This window comes from Lonchura striata, chromosome 4, assembly GCF_050655825.1.
Source record: "Lonchura striata isolate lonStrDom1 chromosome 4, ASM5065582v1, whole genome shotgun sequence".
NCBI lineage: Eukaryota > Metazoa > Chordata > Aves > Passeriformes > Estrildidae > Lonchura > Lonchura striata.
Window position 1 is genome coordinate 47,699,817 of NC_140706.1, and position 23,057 is coordinate 47,722,873.

A 23,057-nucleotide genomic window follows, 5' to 3' on the forward strand; every position below is an offset into this window, starting at 1 on the left:
AACAATGAGCCACTTATTTCTAGGCAGATTCAATACCCTCTGCTATTTCCTTTTAATTAGCTTCTGCAGACTTCAGCACTCAAGACTTTTTCTGCCTTTTCTGCCTATCATGTAACTTGGATCAGGCAACATTGAAGTTAAATATTCAATACCACATTTACCCAACTCTGAAAAGAGAATGTAAAAGACCAGAAATCAAGTAGAAAAATTAGACTGTTACCACCATACTATAAATAGTAGATCAGCCTTCATTTCCAGCAGTAGCAATCACACTACCCTGCCAACCTGATAAGAGATTTCTATCACCTGAAGAGTTTCTGTTCACTTAGTCTGATTAATCAACAGCTGCCAAATTCAGAAGTTTTTTAACCCTCCTTTTCTACAACTTCCAACTTCATCTAAATCACAGTTTTGTCTTTATCTAAACTGATAAACAATTTCCATCACTATCACTTTACACAGGAACTCAGAAAAGAAAAAAAGACAGGCTCCGAAAGAAGAGCAGAGAAAAAAAACAAATGCAAGTGACAACCATGAGTATGGCAGAGTCAAAACTTTTCAGAATACACACAGAAGCACCAAGGAAATACAACCAATTATTTGCTCTGTATGCTAAGGGCACTGCGGGTTCAGCTTTCACAACCCAGCCATTGACGGGTCTATCAGTCTCCGCCTCCTTTGCAAAAAATTGCACTCCTGTTTGAAGCTGTGCAGAAAGGAGAAGCACAAAACCTGAAACACAGGACCACCTCACCCCTTGCTGCTACATTTCCTGCAGGATGATCCAGGGAGTAGAACACAAGAGCTTCACTGCTCTGACCAAGTAGACTTGTCTACAGCTGCACATCTTCACAGGGTAGGGAGAAGGCATAATAAAAATATAGCAATATACATTACTTCACTTAATAAATATACATATATATCAAGTGCTGACAAGAATTTCAAGCAGTGAACATTGCATCATTTTCCTAGAAGAAACTATTTAAGAAAATAGAAAGTTACAGAAAAGACAACCTTTCCCAGCCAAAGAAAGTTAACCTGTATATGCTTTAGATTGCTAGCAAAAATTACAACTGTCTGTATTTGTCTTGCTAAATATTATTTGCATTTTCTTCAAGAGCAGCTACCAATTTTCAGATGAACATATTTGGAACGCATGAGTTCTGTTATTATCACTATAAATTAAGAGAGGTGGCAGAGGGCATTTTCCCTCACGTGCCTCTGTTTGTCTCCTCACTGCTTACAGTTGTAGTGCTAGGATCAAAAAGCCAGAAGGGAAACACTGAAACCATTCAGAAGATATAAATGCTGTAGGGAGAACACATGGTTAGCTCTTGTGCAGTCACTGCAATTTGATTTAAAAAGTATCAGGTAGTCTTAACTTCTGAGTGATCTAAAGCGAGGTAAGGATTGTCACAGCAGCTGCAGCAGCACCACTGGAAAAGGACAAGCATCCAGCATCATCACACAGTCAGGGCTGAACAGCTCTGCTGTGAGGCTGGGCTGATCTCTTGGATGAGTCCCAGGAACACAGCCTCATCATGGGGCACATGAACAGATGAGATGTAAAGTCTGTTTTTCAGAGCTTGTACTCAAAGAAAGCCTTTCACAAAGAACATGAGCATACTTTACAGCCCAGATTCACACATCCTAGCAACACTTCCATCCCTGCAGGGAACTCCAGAATCTCCTCTGCCAACATTGTTACTTCTGTTACTATTCTAGGACAGGATTGAGAAAATGGGCCACAGGCTGAGCAGGGCAGGTGCTGTATTAAGGTATAATAACATAGGACCCACTTACCCTGTGCCTTTTGAATCTCCTAGCAGCAAAAGCAGACTCTGCATTCACTGAAATCTTTCCAGTCTCATCCAAATACTGAATCAGCACATGGCAAGAACACAGATCATGACTCCAGGAATAGCTCAAGGGTCTTACCATGCAGTAGAACAGCAGCAGCCACCTGAACTGGTGCACATTTGGGGCACCACAGTCAGCTGGTATCTCACTAACCTCACCTACGTCTGCTGGGCAGCTTTGTCACCAACACCATGCAGGAATATTTCATCAATACTGCCCGAAGTGCCTCCTTTGATAACCTATTGCATTTTTCCTTCCTTAGCATTTAGTGGCAAGTAAATAGTTTAGTTCAAGATTGAAGCCTCCAGTAATTTGGAAAGCATTCTTTCGATATTGCTAAACTATTTACTACATATAAAAACTGTTAGTTCACTGCACTGTTTTCTAAAAAGGTTTTGGACTGATGAAAGCATGTAGAATAAAATCATAATATGTCAGCCCAGAATAAGGGAAAAAAAAAAGACAGGATAATATAAGAGATGATGGAAACTTTTGAGAACACTGAACAGCACAGCACACATTTTCACATCAGTTTTAGAAGGATCAGTAAATCTGAAAATAAATATGTATCTACTTTTAAAGAAAATAACTCGGTCTAAAAATCAACATCATAAGAAATTTAGCAACATCAGAGTACATCCTTGAAGAAAATAATTCTAAATATCACACTTTTCTACCATAATTTCCTCAGCACTCTGAAAATGCACACATTTTCCTGTAGGCTGAGACAACTGCAAGAGAGATATAATTGAGATATATTTGTGTGTGAACATGTCTTAGCCATCAAAGTCTAAAAATCACATATTACAATTCTCTAATAATTTATACTCTATGATCTTTATACCATTACATGCTTTGGACATAATTTTTGAGAAAAAAGACCCAAACAATGAGCCTTGATAATCCAGTGAGGGAAACTTCATCTTTACACTAATCATTTAGCAGTTTAATGCAACCTGGTTAGTTCAGGATTAGAAACACTAAACTGAAAATGTATGAATTATTAGGTTTTTAATGAAACAAATATTATTTCACTATTCAAATATGAAAATTGTGACTTTATAAAAAACAATCCTGACCATAAGGTTTAAATAATTTGCTTCTGATTAAGGAGAGCATGTAACTACATCCTATATATTAATCTCATTAATTTCTTCTGAATGAAAACAATTTTTCCCCTGCGTCATCCCACTGCAGATATCAATCTTTCTCCAAAAGTCAGTCCAAATATCAGACTTGCTGCAGCAGTAAAAGACCTGGTATATGAGTTCATTGTTCTATAAACACAGGGGACACACACAGCATTGGTGGTGATGGGTACAGAGATCAACAATACTTCCAGGATTTCAAAAAGAAATTCTTTCTTACCTTGGTTACAAGTTTTTCCAGTGTATCCTGGGTGGCACTTACACTTATTTGGCCCAATGCATTCACCATGTTTGCACCCTGGCTGGCATATAGCTGAAAACAGAGGAACACTCATTATCTTTCCACTCCAGTCACAGCTGACAGTGCTTTACTTTGAAATAAACAGCAACTACCTAACCAATAGAAGTACTGTCTATGCCATATTCAGAAAATAAATACAGAATTCCAAGAAATAATAGAAAGCCAATTTTTGGCACCTCTCTCAATATGACACCAAAAAAATTCAAGAAACAAATTTTCAAAGTTTCAATAACAAACAGCAAAAGCATTGCTTTTGAAGAAATATAAGAATTCATGCACAAATATATTTTTGCTGATGTAGGACTAGCCAACAGGAATATTTTCCTGGGTGGGTAACTGAAAAACATTTGACAGATGGAAATTTTAAACATAATTTCTAAGTCTTTTGCATTAGAAATGTTTTTCTATTATTAAACCTACTTTTTCAGTCTACTGTAAAAATGCAGTATTTACTATAGTCAAGATGTTTATCATTATATGACAAAATGCAGATACACAATCCTGCTGAGCTCTCTGCTAAAGCAAGATAGACACAAAATAGGCAGAAATCAGATGGTAGCATAACTTGGATACCCTATACCCCGGATTTATCTATTTACCCCAGCTTAAAGTTAATTTTATAAAGGAACAGTATAATTTGGACTTTGCAAGTAACTAACTAGCTGCACTACTAATCTGACAATGATGGGCTGTACCATAAAACTGGATGTATCGAGGACATAATTTAACAGAAATCTCCCAGAATGCACTCAAAAAATGTAATTTGCCTTCTAGCCAAGCTATTCAACAGGGTTAAATTAAACAAAAATTTAAAAGAAACAAGATATTTGTTTTGGTTTTGGAAGAACTATCCAAGTACTTCTTTAATGTTCTGAAAATCTTCTCCATAAGATCCAAAGCATCCAGAACTGGCAATTCCCACAAATATATCCAGAGAAGCAGCTGTTAGTATAGAAGGAGTTTGCTCCAGTTTTGGGACTTCCTTTATTTAGGACTGTTTCAGGACTCCCAGTATTATCAGGCATGTTTTTTCTTTAAGTATAGTATAAACCTATAATCAGTAATATATCCTGAGACAACAAAACTTTGTTTTAAATCTACAGCTCTGCTCCTGATGGATCTTCCTAGTATGATGGTGAAGTCTCTTTCCAAAAAATTGTTAAGGAGTATCTTAAAAGGCAATAGAAATGCAAGATTTTTTTTTTTTTTTGTCTCCCCTGACAAACACTGTCTGGAAACAAAGAAATGAAAATCATATTTAGAAACACTTCTCAATGGAAGTGTAAGTGAAAGGAGCTTCTCAGACTACTAAAAGGGTATGTTTCAGAAAGTATGTCCTTGGGTAATGGACAAGTCTGATTGAATAGCAACTGATCCACCATGAGACACTTCTAGAATATCATACTTGGAAACATTTACTGCTCTTTTAATCACTATGGCCATAAACAGGAAAAAAGGATCTCCTTTGTTAAGAGTCTGTTTAGATGCCAAGATTCTTACCTTCCTGGCATCACAGACCCTGGTCTAATCAGAGACGATGTTGGCAAACTAAGAACTATGAAGGCCAACTTAATGACTTCAAATAAACCAGGAAAAAAAAAAGTTGTGATCTAAACTACAGAAGAGAAAAAGAAATTACTAGAAACACATTTTTGAAAATTTGTTTAAATTTTCAACTGCACTTTAGAGAAGATCCATATTGTGAAGTGGGATACACTTACTTAAATCAGTTCTTTTTAAGAGGTACCATGGGATCACTTTGGTGTAAAGTATAACAGCTCAGTAACTGTTAAAAGAACCTGTGGCAACTTTAAGCTGATTTTTTTAAAGCCTTGGTCCCTCCCTCAATTGGCCAGATTGTACATTAGCAGCAGCTCAATCAGAGAAAAAAAAGTCTCATACTTGAAGACAAAAATCTCTACTATTCCAAGAAAAGCTTCCAAATGACTAGCAAACCACTGTCCATAAAGACAGTCATCATAAAACACTGGGGCTCTTGCACATTAAATGGGTATTTGGAAATCTTTGTTTGCTGCCAAACACGGTTCTTGAGGAAAACCTGTTTATTAGAGTACATTCTATGGACTTAGGCTACTTCAGCATTATGGATCTTACTTAGACACAGCTGAAATTCAATACAATATTAAAACTGAAATGTTTCTACATACAGGTGAAAAATGCTTTTCAGTAGGTTTAACAACATCTGTAGCTCAGCCAACACCACAGATAAATCTGAAGGATTTCCTAGAAGGAATCAAGCCACTCACAGGATAAAACTTGTGTGTCTTCCTATTAATTCTACTGGGGCTTTGCAGGGTGCTCAGGAATAAAGAATCAGATAGTTCAGCCAAGACTGCATGCCTGGCTGGGGTCCCTACTGACCCCTACCAAAATGACCAGGCCCAAAGGGGTGGGTCAGCTCCAGCTCTGCCATCTCCAGCATGAAAATCCTTATTCAAAGGAGCAGCTGCCCTGCAGTAAATCCAAGGCAGTAAATCCACTCACTGACTCCCAATGAGCTCTATTTGAACACTAGCAACAACCAGATGCAGGTACAAAAATAAGCTTAAGCCAGACTTTCAGTATTTCTTTTAATAGCAGACAACTATTTCAGCTGTTTGACATGAGTCAGAGTATATACTACATGTGTTGATGTGACTGGGTGTTTTAAGTCTGCACTCTACGTGTTTTCTTGCAAAGCTCCAAATACAACAGAAGAAAATAATTCAGTCACTCCATTCACACACAGACAAATGGAGTTTCTGCATTTTTTTGAAAACAAATAGACTCACAAATAATGGAGGAAAAAACGTCTCCCAATTACTACTTTTTGCCTGTTGAAAATTCAAAAATTCCTCCACAACCAATAAACTATCACTTCCTTCCAAGTGACCCACATTTACAATGACTGAAGTAACCCATGTCCCTGGATTTGAGCCTGTTATGTAACACTTGCTTCCTTACTGGAAAAGAAGGAAATGTAGACAGAAGGGTTACATCACGTTGAGGAAGTCACTCTCTTATGAATACAGGACAGTGGAATCCAGAAGGTTCTGAAAAGGGCTGCCAAAAATCAGTAGAAACTTTCTACACTTTAAATAGTAACTGTTGTAAACAAAAGTTAAAATTACACTGGATAGAGAAGTGCCACTCAAAACAAGACTGCTAATTTACTGTTGAATTAGTATCAAAGCAGACCTACCACAACTCCAAGGACTACTCTCTGAAAGCTCTTAAACTGCACTCCATTGGGTAGGAATGTGGATTGACATAGACAGAAAAAGAAATCCTAAGCACAGCAATTTTCATCTTTAGTCGAGTCTTGCTTTTTATCTGTACCATAGAATTAACTATAATAAACTTTCCTTTTGATTTTATTCACCAATTTATTCAAGAGATAATCAGCAAAAAAAAGCTCTGGTCTCATGATTATCCATTTCAGTTGGATCATTTCAATGCTTTTTTTTGCTCAGATGTGAAGATTTGCTCTCAGTTTCCATTAACTTCAAGGAGGTATCCTAGGGCCTTTTATTTGGCCATAAATCTGAGTACCTATTTTCAAGGTTGGCAAGAACTACCTTTTTCCTCCAAAATAAGGTGACAAATACCCCATTTTAAGTCTCACTTAAACTTCAGAACAAATTAAACGTCCTGTAAAAATACCACAAGGAATTGAAATGTGAATGGGTAGTTCAGGTTTATGATGGGTTATTTGTTTTTTTTTTCCTTTTTTCAAGTGTGGGAGAGTGGAAGAAAGAATTTCAGGTGAAATGCACATGCTGCTAGCAAAAGTTATGCTTGTGCAAAAGCCAGAAGCCACCAATCTTCTGAGCCACTGTTTGCTGATGGTGGTATCCAAGCTTTACTCAACAATTCTGAATTATTTTTAATTGTTGCATAAATACAACAAATGAAAAACACATTCAACAAATTCATTATGGGTCTGTAATGCTGGGGGATGTTTTCATTTCATCTGTATTTTCTCACTGCACACAGTTCCCTCACTGCTTTGGAAGTACCTCACACTTGGTCAGATCGGCTGCACTAGGCTGCCCACTTTGTGGGCATGGGTGACTACCACATGCCGTCTCCTCTAGTTCTTCTCTTCTAGAATTTTAACATTACTGATCTCTTTATTGACTACCAAACACTGGTGGAGTCCTAACCAGAAGATTGCACTGCCTGGTTCCTACCTGCTTATTCCTTTTCATTTGTGGCCAACAATGGAAATCCCTGAGCTTTCTTAATGGACTATCTCTAGCACTTAAAATTCTCTTTGGTTTTCCAGCACTCCTAGCTATGTTTTTTATTAAAATAGCATTGAGTACATTCTTATATTCTTTTTCTCTGTTTTGCCTCCCAATTTCTGAACTTCTTTTTCTTCTCTCTGAAACCTAAAATTATGCACAGAAATGCCTTCATCTGAAGCAAACTATGCTAGCCATCTGCCTGAGTGGCCTTGTTTCTGCCCTTTCTTCCCAAGTAACATGCAGCCCCCCTATTTATTCTGACTCCAGATCCCAGCTCCTTAAAATTCAATTTTAAGGCACAGCAAGTAATTTGTGCAGCAGCCCAGAAAAGATTACATAGTGTAATCAGCTCCACATAACTTTACTGGATCCTCTTACATTGCTGATTGGAGAACACACTTCCCATCTTCGGATCATTTCTTACACTCCCCCCACGGCCAGCTTTCTAACAAGGTTTGCATGTGGGTGAAAGAACCTTTCCTCCAGGCTGCCTCCTCCACCTGAACCTGGGTGCCTTCCTCCTATGGTGCTCACAGACCACAATGACAAGCTCCATAGTACTCCTCTCCCTCAGAGTCACCTGCAGCGCTCATCTCTCTGTTTACTTTTTGCAATTCTTTGTAAATTCATGTAACATGCTCAGGAAAATGAAACTGCCTTATTCACAGTAATTTTGACCTAGGATCCTGAAGGTATGAGCTAATTTGTAAAATAAATCATTGTAGATCCTTCAAAGTTGCATATTTCTTTTTTGTTCAACTACATACTTCAATTACTCACAACTGCAAGAGAATGCATAAAGCTTATCCCACCTCAAAGTTACTAGAAGGTGGTAAAAACACATCATACCCAAAACTCACATTAGAGAATTACTTCTGAAAAAGTGACTTTGCTTTGCAAACAAGTGAATTAGGAGTCACAGAATGTATCTCTGCAGAGATTAATAAGCCTGACTAGGACAACTGGGTATTAATTTTCAGTTAATTTCATCTACACAACACTTCTTACTATGTTGTTTTTGTTTTTTTTTTGAAGATAATAAAGGTGCTTGACCAACTTCAATAACTAGGAATTGACAATAACATAAGACAAAATGGTAGTATCTAATGCTTAAATATTTCTTCAGAAACTACTTGCCCTTATTTGTGACAGTCATATTGTCAAAATGTTCAAGTTTTTATCTGAAACATACATTCCATTAAGTGGCTCCTTATTTTTCATGCACAGCTCCAACACTTGCCCGAGTAAATCAGTTACTCAGTTTGCACTTATGATTCTGGTAACAGCACATAAACATGAGAAACTGCAACCAGTGTGGGCCATTCACTGCCTTGAATTCTTGGCTTGGCTATGACTGCTGCCAAATGTGTTTCTAAACCACACAGACAAATCCAGACTCTGTTTTATGAATGCCTTGCTATTCAGAACAGCTCTACACAGCACACATAACTTAAGCATGGGTAACACTGAAATCAATAGGATTCAATGAAGTCAGTAAAAGTTTATCTAATGCTTATACACTTAAATACTCTTTTTTAAAAAATCAGCAGAAATCTGATCTAACACATGCAAAATTAGAAAAGCAAGAACTATTTCATGGCTTTGTCAAGCTTTGTGTTTGCACTTCAAGTGGTTCACTAAAACTGCTTAAAGAATGGTGCTTATTGTCTCAAATGCCTGTTTGTTACCTGAATTTTTCTATGTGTTCACAGAATTACAACAGGTAGAAATGATGTCTCTGTGTGGTGACAGAAGACAAACTGGGTCCTACTGATATTTTATTTGAATATAAAACATCCACTGGCTTCCGCAGTGTAACTTCTGTATCACAGTAACAAAGCTGATTTCACAGACAGATGAATGGCTGAGTGCTTTGCTCCTCCCTGAGACTCTTGTGCCTCTGCCACAGGGAGTGAAAAAAGAATCACAGAATCTCTAGGCTGGAAGACACCTTCAAGATCATCAAGTCCAACCCATGCCCTGAAACCTCAATTAAACCATGGCATTGAGTGCCACATCCAATCTCTTTTAAAACACATCCAGGGATGGTGACTCCGCCACCTCCCTGAGCCATTCCAGTACTTTATCACTCTTTCTATAAAAACTTTTTCCTAATATCCAACCTCTATCTCCCTTGACACAGCTTAAAGGTGCGTCCTCTAGTTCTGTCAGTTGTTTCGTGGGAGAAGAGACTGACCCTCCACTGACTACAGCAACCTTTCAGGAAGTTGTAGGGGTGACCTTATCACTCTCTGGGTCTCCTTTTCTCCAGGCTAAACACCCCCAGCTCCCTCAGCCATTCCTCACAGGGTTTGTGTTCCAAGCCCCTCACCAGCCTCGTTGCCTCCTCTAGACACACTCCAGCATCTCAACATCCTTTCCAAACTGAGGGCCCAGCACTGGACACAGCACTCAAGGTGCAGCCTCACCAGTGCTGAGTACAGGGGAAGAATGACCTCCCTGCTCCTGCTGGCCACACCATTCCTGACACAGGCCAGGATGCCCTTGGCCTTCTTGGCCACCAGGCCACACTGCTGGCTGATGTTCAGCTGCTGTCACCAGTACCCCCAGGTCCCTTTCTGCCTGGGCACTGTCCAGCCACACCGTCCCCAGCCTGTAATGCTGCAGGGGGTTATTGTGGCCAAAATGCAGGAGTAAGCGCTTGGACTTGCCCATTCATCCAGATGGATGGAGTTCCAGGTCTCTCTGCAGAGCCCTCCTACCTTCCAACAGATCAACACACACTCCCAGCTTAGTGTCATCCCCAATTTACTAATGAAGGACTCAATCCCCTCATCCATGACATCAATGAAGATGTTGAAGAGAACAGGGCCCAGCACAGACCCCTGAGGGACACCACTGGTGCCTGGCCCCAGCTGGATGCAGCACCATTCACCAGCACTCTCTGGGCCGGCCATCCAGCCAGTTCCCAACCCAGCAAAGAGTGCTCCTGTCCCAGCCATGGGCTGCAGCTTTTCCAGGAGTGTGCTGTGGGAGACAGTGGCAAAGGCCTTGCTGAAATCCAAACAGACAACACCCACAGCCTGGTGGGTCACCTGGTCATAGAAGGAGACCAGGTTGGTCAAACACGACCTATCCCTCCTAAAGCCATGCTGGCTGGTCTGATGCCCTGGCCATCCTGTAAGTGCCGGGTGATGACACTCAGTGTAAACTGTGCCATGACCTTACTGGGTACTGAGGTCAGGCTAACTGGTCTATAATTACCAGGATCCTCCTTCCCACTCTTTTTGTGAATGGGTGCCACATTGGCCAGCTTCCAGTCATCTGGAACCTCACCAGTGAGCCAGGAACAAACAAGACACAGCAATTCCTAAGCAGCAACAGACTACAGCCATGGGTACCAAAGTAAACTGTGTTGATTTCATTTTGCGCGCCAGGTTCTACACTGCTGGAGACCAAGGGCTGTAAAGTTTCCCTGTTCTGGAAGGACAACCTGTAGTGGAAGTGCAAAGCAGGCAGTGGGGGTCAGTGAGTGTCTCAGCCACCCCAAAATAACCTCTCACTGCACATGATTCAATGCCATGAAAGCAAATTAGGCCTCCTAGTTCTGACAGCTCATAAATGCATTGCTGGTAGTACAAATAATTTGCAGAAAGGGAAAAATACTGCACAGGGCTTGAGGGTAAAATAAAGAAAAGGAGTGAAAAGGGAAAAAGCATTGTATTTTAGAAAATAAGTGTATCATTGTAGAGGCATGTGGGACAAAATAGCCCTGTTAATTTCTTTCCCCCATCATCTTCCCCAAATGCTTAAAAAAATGAAAGACAACAAAAAATTACCTTCTTGCCACATATTAAAATTTTCATGTAAACATATGACTTCAAGGCCATAACTCCAAGTCATAAACTTGCCAAAAGTATTTCAAGAAATATGTTCAGCTAACCTTTGGGCTGGCACCTTAGGCTGGCTATTCTCTGCCTTAAGACGTAGAATGCTGCAAAACAAATATCCAAAAGAGAAATTCCAGCTTTTTTTTTTTTTTTTTTCTCTGTAAGGAGGATGGACTTGGCTGTGGTTTTTATCAACTTGTTACATTCCTGGAGAATTACATACATTCAACATTCACAGCTTTTCTGAAATAAAAAGAAATTCTGGTACACATTTAAAAATGGAAATACCTTACATCAGTATTTCATTATGAGGTTTAACAAATACATTTTGATACATAAGAGTAATTAAATATAATGATGTGATGCTATTCTTATTCAATCAACTAAGGAACTACACTTTGTCAAGCTTCATACAGCAAGAAGTTGTAAAAATTCTCATGTTTCACGGTTCAGGTTCAACATCTCCATCAACAGAGCACAAATGTTTTTCTTAAAGAAACAGTATCCTTTCATTTGAGTATATATTTTTAATTTAACGCTGTGTGTCCACAGCTCAAACACAAAGGCCTAGCATCTGGATGCTAATTTAAGAGCAATTAAAATTACACCCAGTTCTATGTATCTGAACATCTGCAACCAATAAACATGTTGGCATACAAATTTACGGGTCATTTTTATAACATTTAAAAATGTAATGTCATCTAAATTAAAAGTAATACTTAGAAGCCTTTTCAGCTCTTACTACCACATGAAACAAGATATGCTACACAACTAATATAAGATGAAAACTCAGATATATGTTTCAGGCTATTTGAAATAATTTTATTTGCCAATAAATGTAATGCTAGCAGCATGGCTTGTTAGGCTACACAGCCTTGTGATAGCAGGCTGGGACTTAAGCAACAGCAGCTCTTTGTATTTTAAGCAGTGTGCGACCAACACTTCAGGGTTTTCTATGATTGCAACTTATACTAGTCTAAATTAGTTTTAACTAGGAAGTCCTTTAGCGTTGGTTACAGTGAAAGGAAGTTGCTCAGGTTGTTGCTGGGCTTTCACAGAAGATGCAATTATGAGTATACTATAGTTGCAATTGGTCAAATTGATTACTGATGACATTTCCTTAGAAAAAAGCAGGCTGCAAAACTACTAATCTGCATATGAAGTGCATGAGGAATGCAGTAGGGAAGTGGAAAAGGATACTGTATCTTTAACCAGTCAAGTCATGCTTTAAAGGCATAAAGGTTCTAAACTGGAAAAAACTGAATAAAAATAGCAAAACCTCATTTTTATTCTTGAATAGCAGTGTAAAGCAGTATTGCAATTCTGTATTTTGTTTGAAAAGTACCAGGGATGCACAAAAATATCAGTCATTTTATAAGAAGCAGACATGCTCCATATCAGTATTTATTCAACACTGCCAACACAATGCATTAATTCAGACTGTGATCTTGCAATCCCAAATTCAGTAGCAAAATTCTCACTTATTTTAGGGATGCTTCTGCTAGTGGATCAGCCTCCTAGAAACCAGTATTTTCACAGGTCATTATTGACACTATCATGGTTTTATTTTTGTGCATCTTGGACTATACAGAATTGCCATTTCCACTGAAAGCAATGTTACATGCAGGAAACAGAAATCCTAAGCTGCCCATACCCTCTTCTCCCATTGATGTGTTGGATGATTTATATGGGTAACTCCCATCAATTTCATTTTTACCAATACAAAAATCTCTTTCTAAGCATCAATGAGAGCACAGGCACTGCTTCCTCCCCCTCCCACCCCTGTAAGAGATTTCACAGAACAAGTACACAGCCTTTGAGCTCATTAGGACAGCAGCAGCAGCACAGACACTGCAAGAGCCTTCCCAAGGGCTGTGAGAAGGCAGCAACATGCACAGTTCCCAGCAAAGCACTCAGTTATGCCTGCATCTGCTATACATCAACTTGTACAAGCTCTTCTCTCTTGCAAGTCCTCTTCAGAACTTCCTGAAATCATATGCTTTCTACCAGGTTTGGCTAAATCTAAATGCCAGCCTGACATCCTTCAATTAACACTTTTTTAATGATGCTAAGCTAAGGGGAGGTGTAAACTGATGGTTTGAATTTATATATCCTTGACTGTTCTGTCCCTAGGCCTTTTAGCCAATTGTGGTGGAAAATCACTTTGTTGACCTATTCTGGGTTTGCTTCCTAGGTAAAACATTCAAACCTCAACACGGGGAGATAACCAGATGGAGTTACAGCTGATGGGCTCTCTGAAAGAGCACACTCATCTTCACCACCCCCTTCTTGAGGCAGACTGCATGGATTTTCTTACTGTTTAAGGAGAATTATACATAGAAATGGGTGAAGTCATCAACTATCACTGCTTATCAAACCCGTGTTATGTTTTATTCCTATTAAGCATCTTCTGTTGGTCAAACTTTCTATCCATCAAACAAAATCTGCTGACTCCAACAGCCACACAGACTCCAGTCAGCAGAGGATCTGACAGTAGACCTGCATTTGTTTATACAAGGTGCAGATATGGTCTTCTCTTCTGTATTTATGTTAATACAGCAAAAGGAGCTATTTTTGCTTTCACCTCCAGCAAAGGAGTTGTCCAAACTGTAATGCAGAATGAGAATACAAGCCACACCATATTGCTTTTCTTTTAAAAATCCTGCTTAACTTTTTAAATCTATGTTAAAGTATTATCTCTTTCCACAGTTTTTTGCTGTTAAACTGCAGCTAAAATTTTGAAACAATCTTCACATCTGTAGTGTACCTTGACAACATACGACTGGTGTACAAATCAATTACAAACAGACACAGCCAGGTTCAAAGCAGGTGTATTTTGTTCATGAAAAACACACACAGAGGCAGAAACCATTTTTATAGCTTTTGAAAGAACTACAGAGATATTTGTAAGCCAGCTAAAAGTGAGGCAGACAGATCGTTAGTTTTAAGAACAGTTTGAGGGAACCTACATAGATGAGTGGTAAAAATACACACATTTGTGCAAGATGCGTGCAAGGACGCGTGTCCTGACTTGGTTTTCCCTGTGTCCTTTAAAACCCCTTGAATGGGCTCTGGGTTAGGACAACACATTCAGTACCACAGATGATGTTGCCTTACAATGCAAAAGCACTTAGAAATTAAAAATGCACTATTGATACCTGCTGTCACCAAAAATACTGTGTCACAGGAAGTCGCCTCCTCTGCTTGAGAAAAGAATTCAGAAGCAACAACTTTTACCCTCACTTTTACTCTGGGTTATAGCTCAGCTGTGTGCACAACAGTAAGACATAAAGCAAGACAACAACCCTATTTTTATTCATATTTCATCAAGTACTTTATCAACATTCCTTCTTTCAGAGAGGTAGGTTTCTGTGTGATTATTCCCACTTACAGCTATTACTCCCACTCGTACAAATTAAAGTGCAAGTAAATCCTGCAGGCTGGGCAACAACATGGGATTTTTGGACTAATGTCAAGTGGGATATTTAATATCTAACTTCAGAGCATTGATGCTGTGAGTCCCTCAGAGTGTAAAGGATCAACTCTATCAATGATGAGGGCACTTCATGGGAGCTAGTAGTTGGTGTTAAAACACAATTTCTGTTGCTTCCAAATTAGCTTTTCTACACACCAAGTTGAATTAATCTTTTACATACCAAATCAAAATCTAAGAAAAGCTACTTAGTTATGTTAATAATGGAAGATATGCATAGTTCTAAATCTAAGCCACTAAACAAGTGTGGATGGATTTTCAATTTACAAGGACTAAGAAATGCCAATGAATTTGAGTTACATGTGTTCAGACCTTTTGAAAACATGCCTAGGTAATCACTCTCAAAACGCACTTAGCTGCCTAAACATGGATCTCACTTGGGTATTCAAAACCTGCAAGAAAGAAAAAGAAAAAAAAAGTCCAACCTGTTTCAAAGTTCTTGATTCTTTCAGTTTGAAGGACATCTTCTAAGCACATTTACTGGAATTTGAAAGGGCACTTGGGAAGGGAATTTCTTGTCACTGCAGAGTGAATATTTCTACTGGCTGAGATGTTACAGCTGACACTGACAGGCTCTGGAAGCAAGCTTACAGACAGATGAGACCTATGTGCACAAGTCTTGATTGGTGTAAAGAGCAGACAGAGGATGTTGTAAAGAAAGAAGTGTAAATTAAAGGAGGGCCCTACTTCAACTTCTTCCAACATGTTTGTAAGAGCAGACAGCGGAGTTGTTATGCTGAATGAGGTTGCTAAGCAGCACTGAGAATGATTATGCTCCATGTGCACTCATTTGCCAGTCAAAGGGACATAAAAGGAATAATTTCACATTTCACAAAACCAAGTTTAGCTAACACAGCTCAGTTTCACTTTGCAACTCTTTGGATGGATTATGGATGGAAGATCAGGAGCACAGAGTCGCCAAGGCTTAAGGCCTTAAATGACACGCATCAGCTGCGCCACACTCATGCTCTGCTAAAGCTGACACATTCAGGTTTAAGCATTTGTCCCAATTAAACCATTACCTTAAATTACACAGCTGGTTTAAACAAACATTTTTTTTTCTCAACAGCTGTAGGCAGAGGGCACATCCACACGTGCTTGGTGGAGCAGCTCAGCTGGACAGCAGAAAACACATCAAGGTATTTTAATGACCACTTGGCCTTGGCTCATCACAGTTCAGAGATCTTTGCAAACTGGGACCACCCTATCATGTATCTGTGTGCCTGCTCCACTCTGGCTCCAGCACAGCTCTCACCTTATATTTGTTGTCAGAAGGATAAATTCAGAGATAATTAGTGCTCATGTGGTAAATTATGTGTGAGTAAGCAGGTGAGAGTCCAAAGGTTCTCTATCAGTTGCAGGCATACCAAGGATGGCTCAAGCTGGTTTGAAAAACAGCAGTTCCAACTCACTAATAAAGAGCTCAGCATTATTGCCTAAATATTTGAAGCTTCTTTTGGACACATTTATAAATTGGGTCTCACTACTAACTTTTAAGTCTGACCCTACACTTGTTTTCCTTGTGCAAACAGAACTTGTACTATAACACCAAAGAAAATGTGCATCTAGTAGAGAAAGTCTGACACCTATTTATGCCACTCATTTTGGGAACACGGCTAAGAGCTTTACCTTGACCAGAGAGAAGGCAAAGGAAATAATCACATATGTGGCTTTTTGGAAAATTTTCAGTGATATTCCTTTGTACAGTAAAATACCCAAGTTTTAATTTGAGGCCAGGAATATTGCCTTCTGTGCCAGGTTAATCCTACATACTGGGCGCCACATTCCCGAAGTGGAGAGTTGACTACAGATTTTCTATTTGGCTGCAAGCACCAGCGAGATTCACTTTCATTTAGTGTAATCTCCTGCTTTGTGATATGTCTGGAATTTTCACCACCCACAGCTGGGGCAGATTTTCATGTTTTATTTTGCCAATAGTTTGACTCCCATTTAGAACAGAGAAGGAGCTGCTGATGGTTTCAGTAAAATTTTCACCCAAATATCTGAGACTCTTCTGACCCAGCAATTCAAAAATTATTAGTATGTAAAGAAAAAAAAAGGGGGAAAATGCTTTTTGACACCTAAGTGATATCTGTATTCTTTTGAAAGTCTGGTCCAAATTACTGGAGATGATCCCAGAAAATACCTATCTACATGTCTTCTGAATGTTCATAGAGACAAATTTGTGGATAATGGACTAAAATGCAGTGGAAGGAGGTAAGCATTCACCTACATTTAACTTTAAAGAATAAAGCATTTATAGTATCTGGAAAAGCTAGCACTAAAAATTAAATAACTGACAGAATTCAAAGAACAACAAATACTGCGTAATATTACTTTTGTCTCGTTTCAAATTTTTAATTATTAATCTTTTGATAGTATAAATTTATACAACGTCTGTCTCCCAAGATCATAAAAATGCAAACACAAATCAGATTGGGTAATAATAACTTTCACCTAAGCATGAGCTACGATTTATGGTCGCAATATGGAAGACAACTTGTCTAAGAAAAGTGATACACTAGGCTGGACTCTTTTGGTTTTTGTTTGTTGGTTTTAAACAAAGCAAATTATTGATATTTGCCAGTTAAGCCTTCATAGCCTCAAACATTTAAACACACAATGATTTTTAAATAAAACTGCATCACGAAAGATGGGCATAGATCCTATTGCCTCTGGAGTAGTCTCAATCAACCAACTAAATATTCTTCTCCTGTCTTCATAAATATTCACGCCAAGGCAAGGATTACTTGTTACCAATTAGAGCCCTAAAAATCAAAATTATTCATAGTATGGCCTGAGAGGTATCAGCCTGAGAACTCTGCATCAAAGAAACAGTATGAGAGATGTTGTATTCCAGAAGTACTTTCCATTGTTTTTTACTAGTCATCTTATGTATCTATTAAACACTGTGGGCTTCTAACATACTTGGGAAGAGAGAAACCAGTCTTGCTGTTTACAGATTTGAACAAAACCTTTGCTGAGAGTTGCATTTTCAAGGCTTTTCCTATCTTTTGCCAAATATTTGACCTGCAGACTATGAACTGACAGCATTTAACACCTGTTTTATTTTGGAAATGGCTTGGCACAAAATTATCTCATCCACATATGTTCCTGTCTAAATAAAAAAATAAAATAAAAAAACTAAGGACCAGTGTTTATAGGCTTGCTTCTACAAAAACTTCAGGATGTCCTTCATTTATGAGTGTTAAACACATGAGTAAGCATCCTCAGTACGAAAGGTTGTAATTTTAACAAGCTGAAGTCTCTACATCACTTCTAACAATTTTAATTTCTAGACAGTACTAGCTGCCTCCACAGAATTCCTACTGAAGGTGTAGTTAATGATGAAGACTTATCTACTGTTTTATCCTGCAGTCATATCAAAGAGTCTAGACAGATGTGAGAATCTCAGAGATGTTTCTCTTCACATGTGACCCAGTAAAAGGATGCTGTCAGGCAGATTTATTCCCTTAGTTTGGGTTTACTGAAAGAATACTTGAGCTTAATACTTATTGGAACATTTCCATCAAAATTTCTAAGTGAAATATCAGTAATTTTTGTTTCCTTCTTGGATGCAACTATTATCACCCTGCAGTACCTGTAACATGACACAGTGTAGTTACATCAGGTTATAAGATCAGAGCATGAAACAAAGCAGAAGCCAAACAGAAATTTTCAAATTCTCATTGCCCTAACTCCATTTTACTTTATTTGACTGCAATCATTTTTAGTACTGTTAAAAACAGACAGAATTTTAACACGACAGCATCCTTCTAAGTCAGTCAGGTGCACACGTGCAAAAGCCTAGCCCTGCATTGTAAGGATGTGTATGAACGCGTGAAAGACATGACTAGGTGTGTACAAGCCTTCTCTACAAGTGACTAGAAGCCCCAGCAGCAGTGATACTCACGTTGGCACTGTCCCCAGGCCACTCGGGCCCAGCCCCAGCAGCAGTCAATTCTGCTTCCAAACCGACACAGTCCTGCAGACGAGACCATTTGTCTGGGCCACCTGTACAAGACAGTTCAACAAAGTCTGGTGAAACATTTTAAAAGTAGCTCAAATCATCCTAGAGTAAAAAAAAAAATTAATCTACCAACCAACCAAAAAAACCCTAAAGACAAAGAACAGCAAATACCTCTTCTGTGTATAGAGATATATATTTTTTTTTAACTTTTTTTTTAAGAGAGTAACTGCTCTCAGCTGAGCCTTGGGATATTTCTATCATTCATACTTTGTTTAGTTCAAAAAATTCAGATGCCAACAGGTGAAGAGGGGAAATAATAGGATAATGAGCAAAGCCTGAAACAGCTAACATGCTTTGAGGTATGCTCATTGCTGCCACTCCCAGGCTGGCACTGAACAGAAGTTCAGAAGTCTGAAACAACCTACAGCATCGAATAAACGCCATCATAAAGTTTTACAATAGATGAAAAATTTCCTCACTGAAACATAAAAGGAAAAAAAGAATGAAAAAAACAGCTTCTTGGACTGTTAAACAGAAATAAAATATAACATGAGAGCTGTAGTCTTATTCCAAGGAAAAGATAGCACAGCCTCACGCAGCTATAAACTATTGACAGGAAGGAGTAATGTCTTTAAACGACAGGCTGAAACCCCGCGAGCGCTGCATTTGAACAGATCCTATTTAAAAAAAAAAAAACCAAACCAAAAAAAAAAGAATCGCTGGGGAGGGCGGGGGTCGCGCTGGCCGCTTGCCCCGCACGGCGCAGTGCCCGCTCCCTGCAGCGCCGCCGGTCGCGACACGACGCGACACGGCCCGCGGGCACACGCGCCCCGAGCTTCGTGTCACAACTTGAGCCGCGATCTCCGCCGCCGTGTGCTTCGAGTGCCTCCGGGCGTCAATAAGCTAATTTTATCTCTGCAGCACGCGATGCGCTTTGTTTTTAATTCTTGCGGGACGCAGCCCCGCCAGAGCAATAAACTCATCTTGCACTTAAGCCCGTGTTTAGGCTGCCGAGCGCCGCGCAGCCCCGGGCAGGGCGGGAGGCGCGGGGCCCGGCAGGCCCGCGCCGGGAGCCCCGGCAGCGCCAGCGGCGGCCCTGCGCCTCCACCTGCGTCCGCGGCCGGCCAGCCCGCGGGCGCGGCCGCCCGCACCGCGCGTCGCAGCGCCACACGCCTCCTGCCCAGGGCCCGGCCGCCCCCGCCTCGCCGGCGGCCAGCCCCGGGGGCCGGTGCCAGGCAGGAGCCCGGGGGCCACCGCGGCGCCCCGCGTCAGAAAGGGGAGAGCCCGGGCTACCTCCGCTCTCCCCGAGGGAACGCCGGCTTCGCCCTGCCCGGCCGGTCCCGGCCGCCGCCCCCGCTCTCCCCGCGCCTACCTTCTGTCAAATTCCCCGGCCGCCCCCAGCGAGAGGCAGGACGCCAGGAGCAGCCGCAGGGAGAGCTCCATGGCCGGCGGGGGCTCCGCTGGCCGCCGAGGCAGCCCCGGGCGGGCGGCGGTGGCGGAGGCGCTCCCGCTGCCGGGCGGGCGGGGGTCCGGCTGCCGCCCAGGCCGGCCGCGCTGCCACAGCTCCGGAGCGGCGGCGAGCTCGGCGCCCTCCCTTTCCCGTTCCCTCTCCTTCTCCCTGCCCGCCCGCCTGGCTGCCAGGCGGAGGCGGCGCGGCGCGGGGAGCGGCAGCGCCGCCCGACCCCGGCAGAGGCGCCCGCGGCCCGCCCGGGGCCGCCTCCCCCTGCCGGGGCACCTGGCGTGCGTGGGACACCTGGGGCGGGACAGAGCGGTAGCGAGCCCCAGCCGCTGCGGACAGCGAGGCACAAACCGCGCTCTGGGGGCACTGGGAAGGGTGGGCTTCCTTGTCGTGAGCTTTTGTATCTTGAACTTCCTGAAGGAAGATGGTTACGCCCTCCTCTCTGCAAAGCTCCCGTCTAAACCAAGAGCGATTTGACTTCTTTTACCAACGAAACCTCCCCAACAACAAAGCTGTTTTAAAGACTTGCAAGGTGTATATGGTTTTTCTGTCTCAAATACTCCTATTAATAACTCACGGGTGTTGGCGTGTTTGACATCAGGTGTCCAGCCCTTCCAGAAGAACAGGTGATAAGTTTAAATACTAACCACACAGCATGTAATGTGCTTGCACTGCTACTGACAGCAATGACCACATCTGTACTCACCACTAACATGTTAAATCATTGTAGATCCTTCAAAGTTGCATATTTCTTTTTTGTTCAACTACATACTTCAATTACTCACTTACTTTTGTTTGGTTTCTATGAACTACGGCTTTGAGACTTACCAAAGGACACTTCTAATAGCAGCCTGTCACAAGTTTCGGGTCAGAGCTGTTCTGAGATCTCTCTGATTACAGACAGATGGGGTCAAGCACTGGGACTGGGTTGCAGCATTTGTTTAAATTGTGCCTACATCAAGGCTAAAGCTCATCATCCTACAAGAGTCTGGCTGTAGCTTAGAAGCAGAAAACAAGAATCTTCCCTGGATTGTGCTATAATACAAAGCCAAACCCTTCAGAAAGCGGTTGGATGCCCACCACAACTTAAAGTTTCAGGTTTCAGCTGGTAGTGCTGTGCAGAGCATTTTCCACCCTCAAAACACTTCACAGATAATTCAAGTTATACTGCACAAAGGTGGCAAATTTTTGCACAAGATACAGGTTGTGCTAGTAAGTCTTCAAAAATTACACCTTTCCTCAGAATGGTTTTACCACTTTCTGCTCACATTTGAGCAGAAGATCTCCTCCAATGCTCCTTCCCCTCTTTTATTCATCTTTTCATGACCATACAATTCCCATGATTCTGTCCGCAGCATCAGCTCAGAATTTCTCAGACACGGGGGAAAAAACAACTGCAGAACCTGCAAGGGGATGATTCTGCAAGGTGCTTGTACCTGTGCTCAGATAACATCCAAGCCCCCTCAGAGAATTCAGATATAAAAATTGCACTGAGGACCAAACCTGGTTCACTTGAGAATTTGATAGCCAAGCAGTGAATGCAGTGACACGGTGCTGTTTGGGAAAGACAGAAGAGCATCTGGCTTGTATTAGATCCTTGCTGAAATATAGAGCTGATTGCCAGCTCTTGACTGATTGATAATTGTTTTTTTTCTCTTGGATGTGTGCTGTGGTATAACAGACTTTGCAGAAATCACTGTCAAGATTTAATGGGCAAAAGGGGATATAATCTATTGGTGATAAACACAAGGATTTCTTTCTGGCAAAAGCATCTGTATGTGCCTTTCCATCTTGTAGGGGGAAAAAAAAAGTGTACACAAATTACACCACTGCCAAGTGCAGAACATGTGCCAAAAACCACATTTGAACATCACTCTGAATTAAGGTCTAGGGCAACCTGACACTTTCCCTCCCATGTCCAAAGGGACATGTAATAAAATCAATTCCTTGAATGCAATGCTGCATAATGGTACTTAATGTACACAACAATTTTAAGCATATACTATTCCTTTAAGGCATGTTCACTCGCAAATGGCAGTAAGATCATTTCATCTCTCCAGACTGTACTGTGTATTTAAGACTTCCTCAGCAGCCTGTTTGGCTCTCTTCTATGTTAATACTAGCTGGTCAGACATGGTGCCTACTCTAATTAAGATTGTCTGCTCTTGGTTGACTTCTGCTGCCTTTACAATTTGTTTTGGAACATCAACCCAGAAAACCAGTTAACCAGTCACTGAAAGATCACATATTACACTTCCATACCCATCAGTGGAACTGAACATCCACTCTCTTATGAATTCATTTGTTTTGGCAATGGTTCATCATGACTAGTGGAGTTCTCTAAACAAGGCAGTTTCTCATATCCATGACAGTAGAAGGATTACTGAGTGAGCTGTCAAAGAACCAGATCTCTTGATCAGTTAAAGATGCATTAAGTTGCGTGAGTATGCATCAAGATTCTGTATAGAAGCTGGAGGTGGAGAAGTTCTTGGCAGTATGACAGTAAAAAGCACTTTTGTGCCTTATGTTTGGAGAAGAAGTATGCAAGTCTGGCAAAATGCTGATGCCATCAGGTTGGCTGACCTGATGTCCAGCAAGACTTAACTAACTATAGAAGTCCAGCAGCTGTGCATCAAACACTCAGATGATTGACTAGAACAAATGTCCAAAAAGTTTCTTTAAAGACACTGGTATGACACTTGGTTAAGCATAACATGATTGTCAG

At 40.8% G+C, this 23,057-nt stretch overlaps 1 protein-coding gene across 6 annotated transcripts in view; it reads right to left on the reverse strand.

Annotated features, from left to right (window-relative positions):
• Positions 1-20,484, reverse strand: part of NPNT (nephronectin) — a 48,716-nt gene extending 28,232 nt beyond the window's left edge. For 2 of the 6 annotated variants that reach the window (XM_085578117.1, XM_085578114.1), the window contains exons 1-4: positions 20,246-20,484; positions 18,817-18,917; positions 11,464-11,514; positions 3,229-3,321 (exon numbers count right to left, since the gene is read on the reverse strand). In XM_085578117.1, coding sequence (XP_085434243.1) covers positions 3,229-3,321; positions 11,464-11,514; positions 18,817-18,917; positions 20,246-20,316 — 316 coding nt within the window. In that variant the 5' untranslated portion in view covers positions 20,317-20,484. The remainder of the gene's footprint in view (positions 1-3,228; positions 3,322-11,463; positions 11,515-18,816; positions 18,918-20,245) is intronic. The other 4 variants (XM_021525513.4, XM_021525510.4, XM_021525512.4 and 1 more) reach the window with 3 other exon arrangements.
• Positions 20,485-23,057: the final 2,573 nt, after the last annotated feature.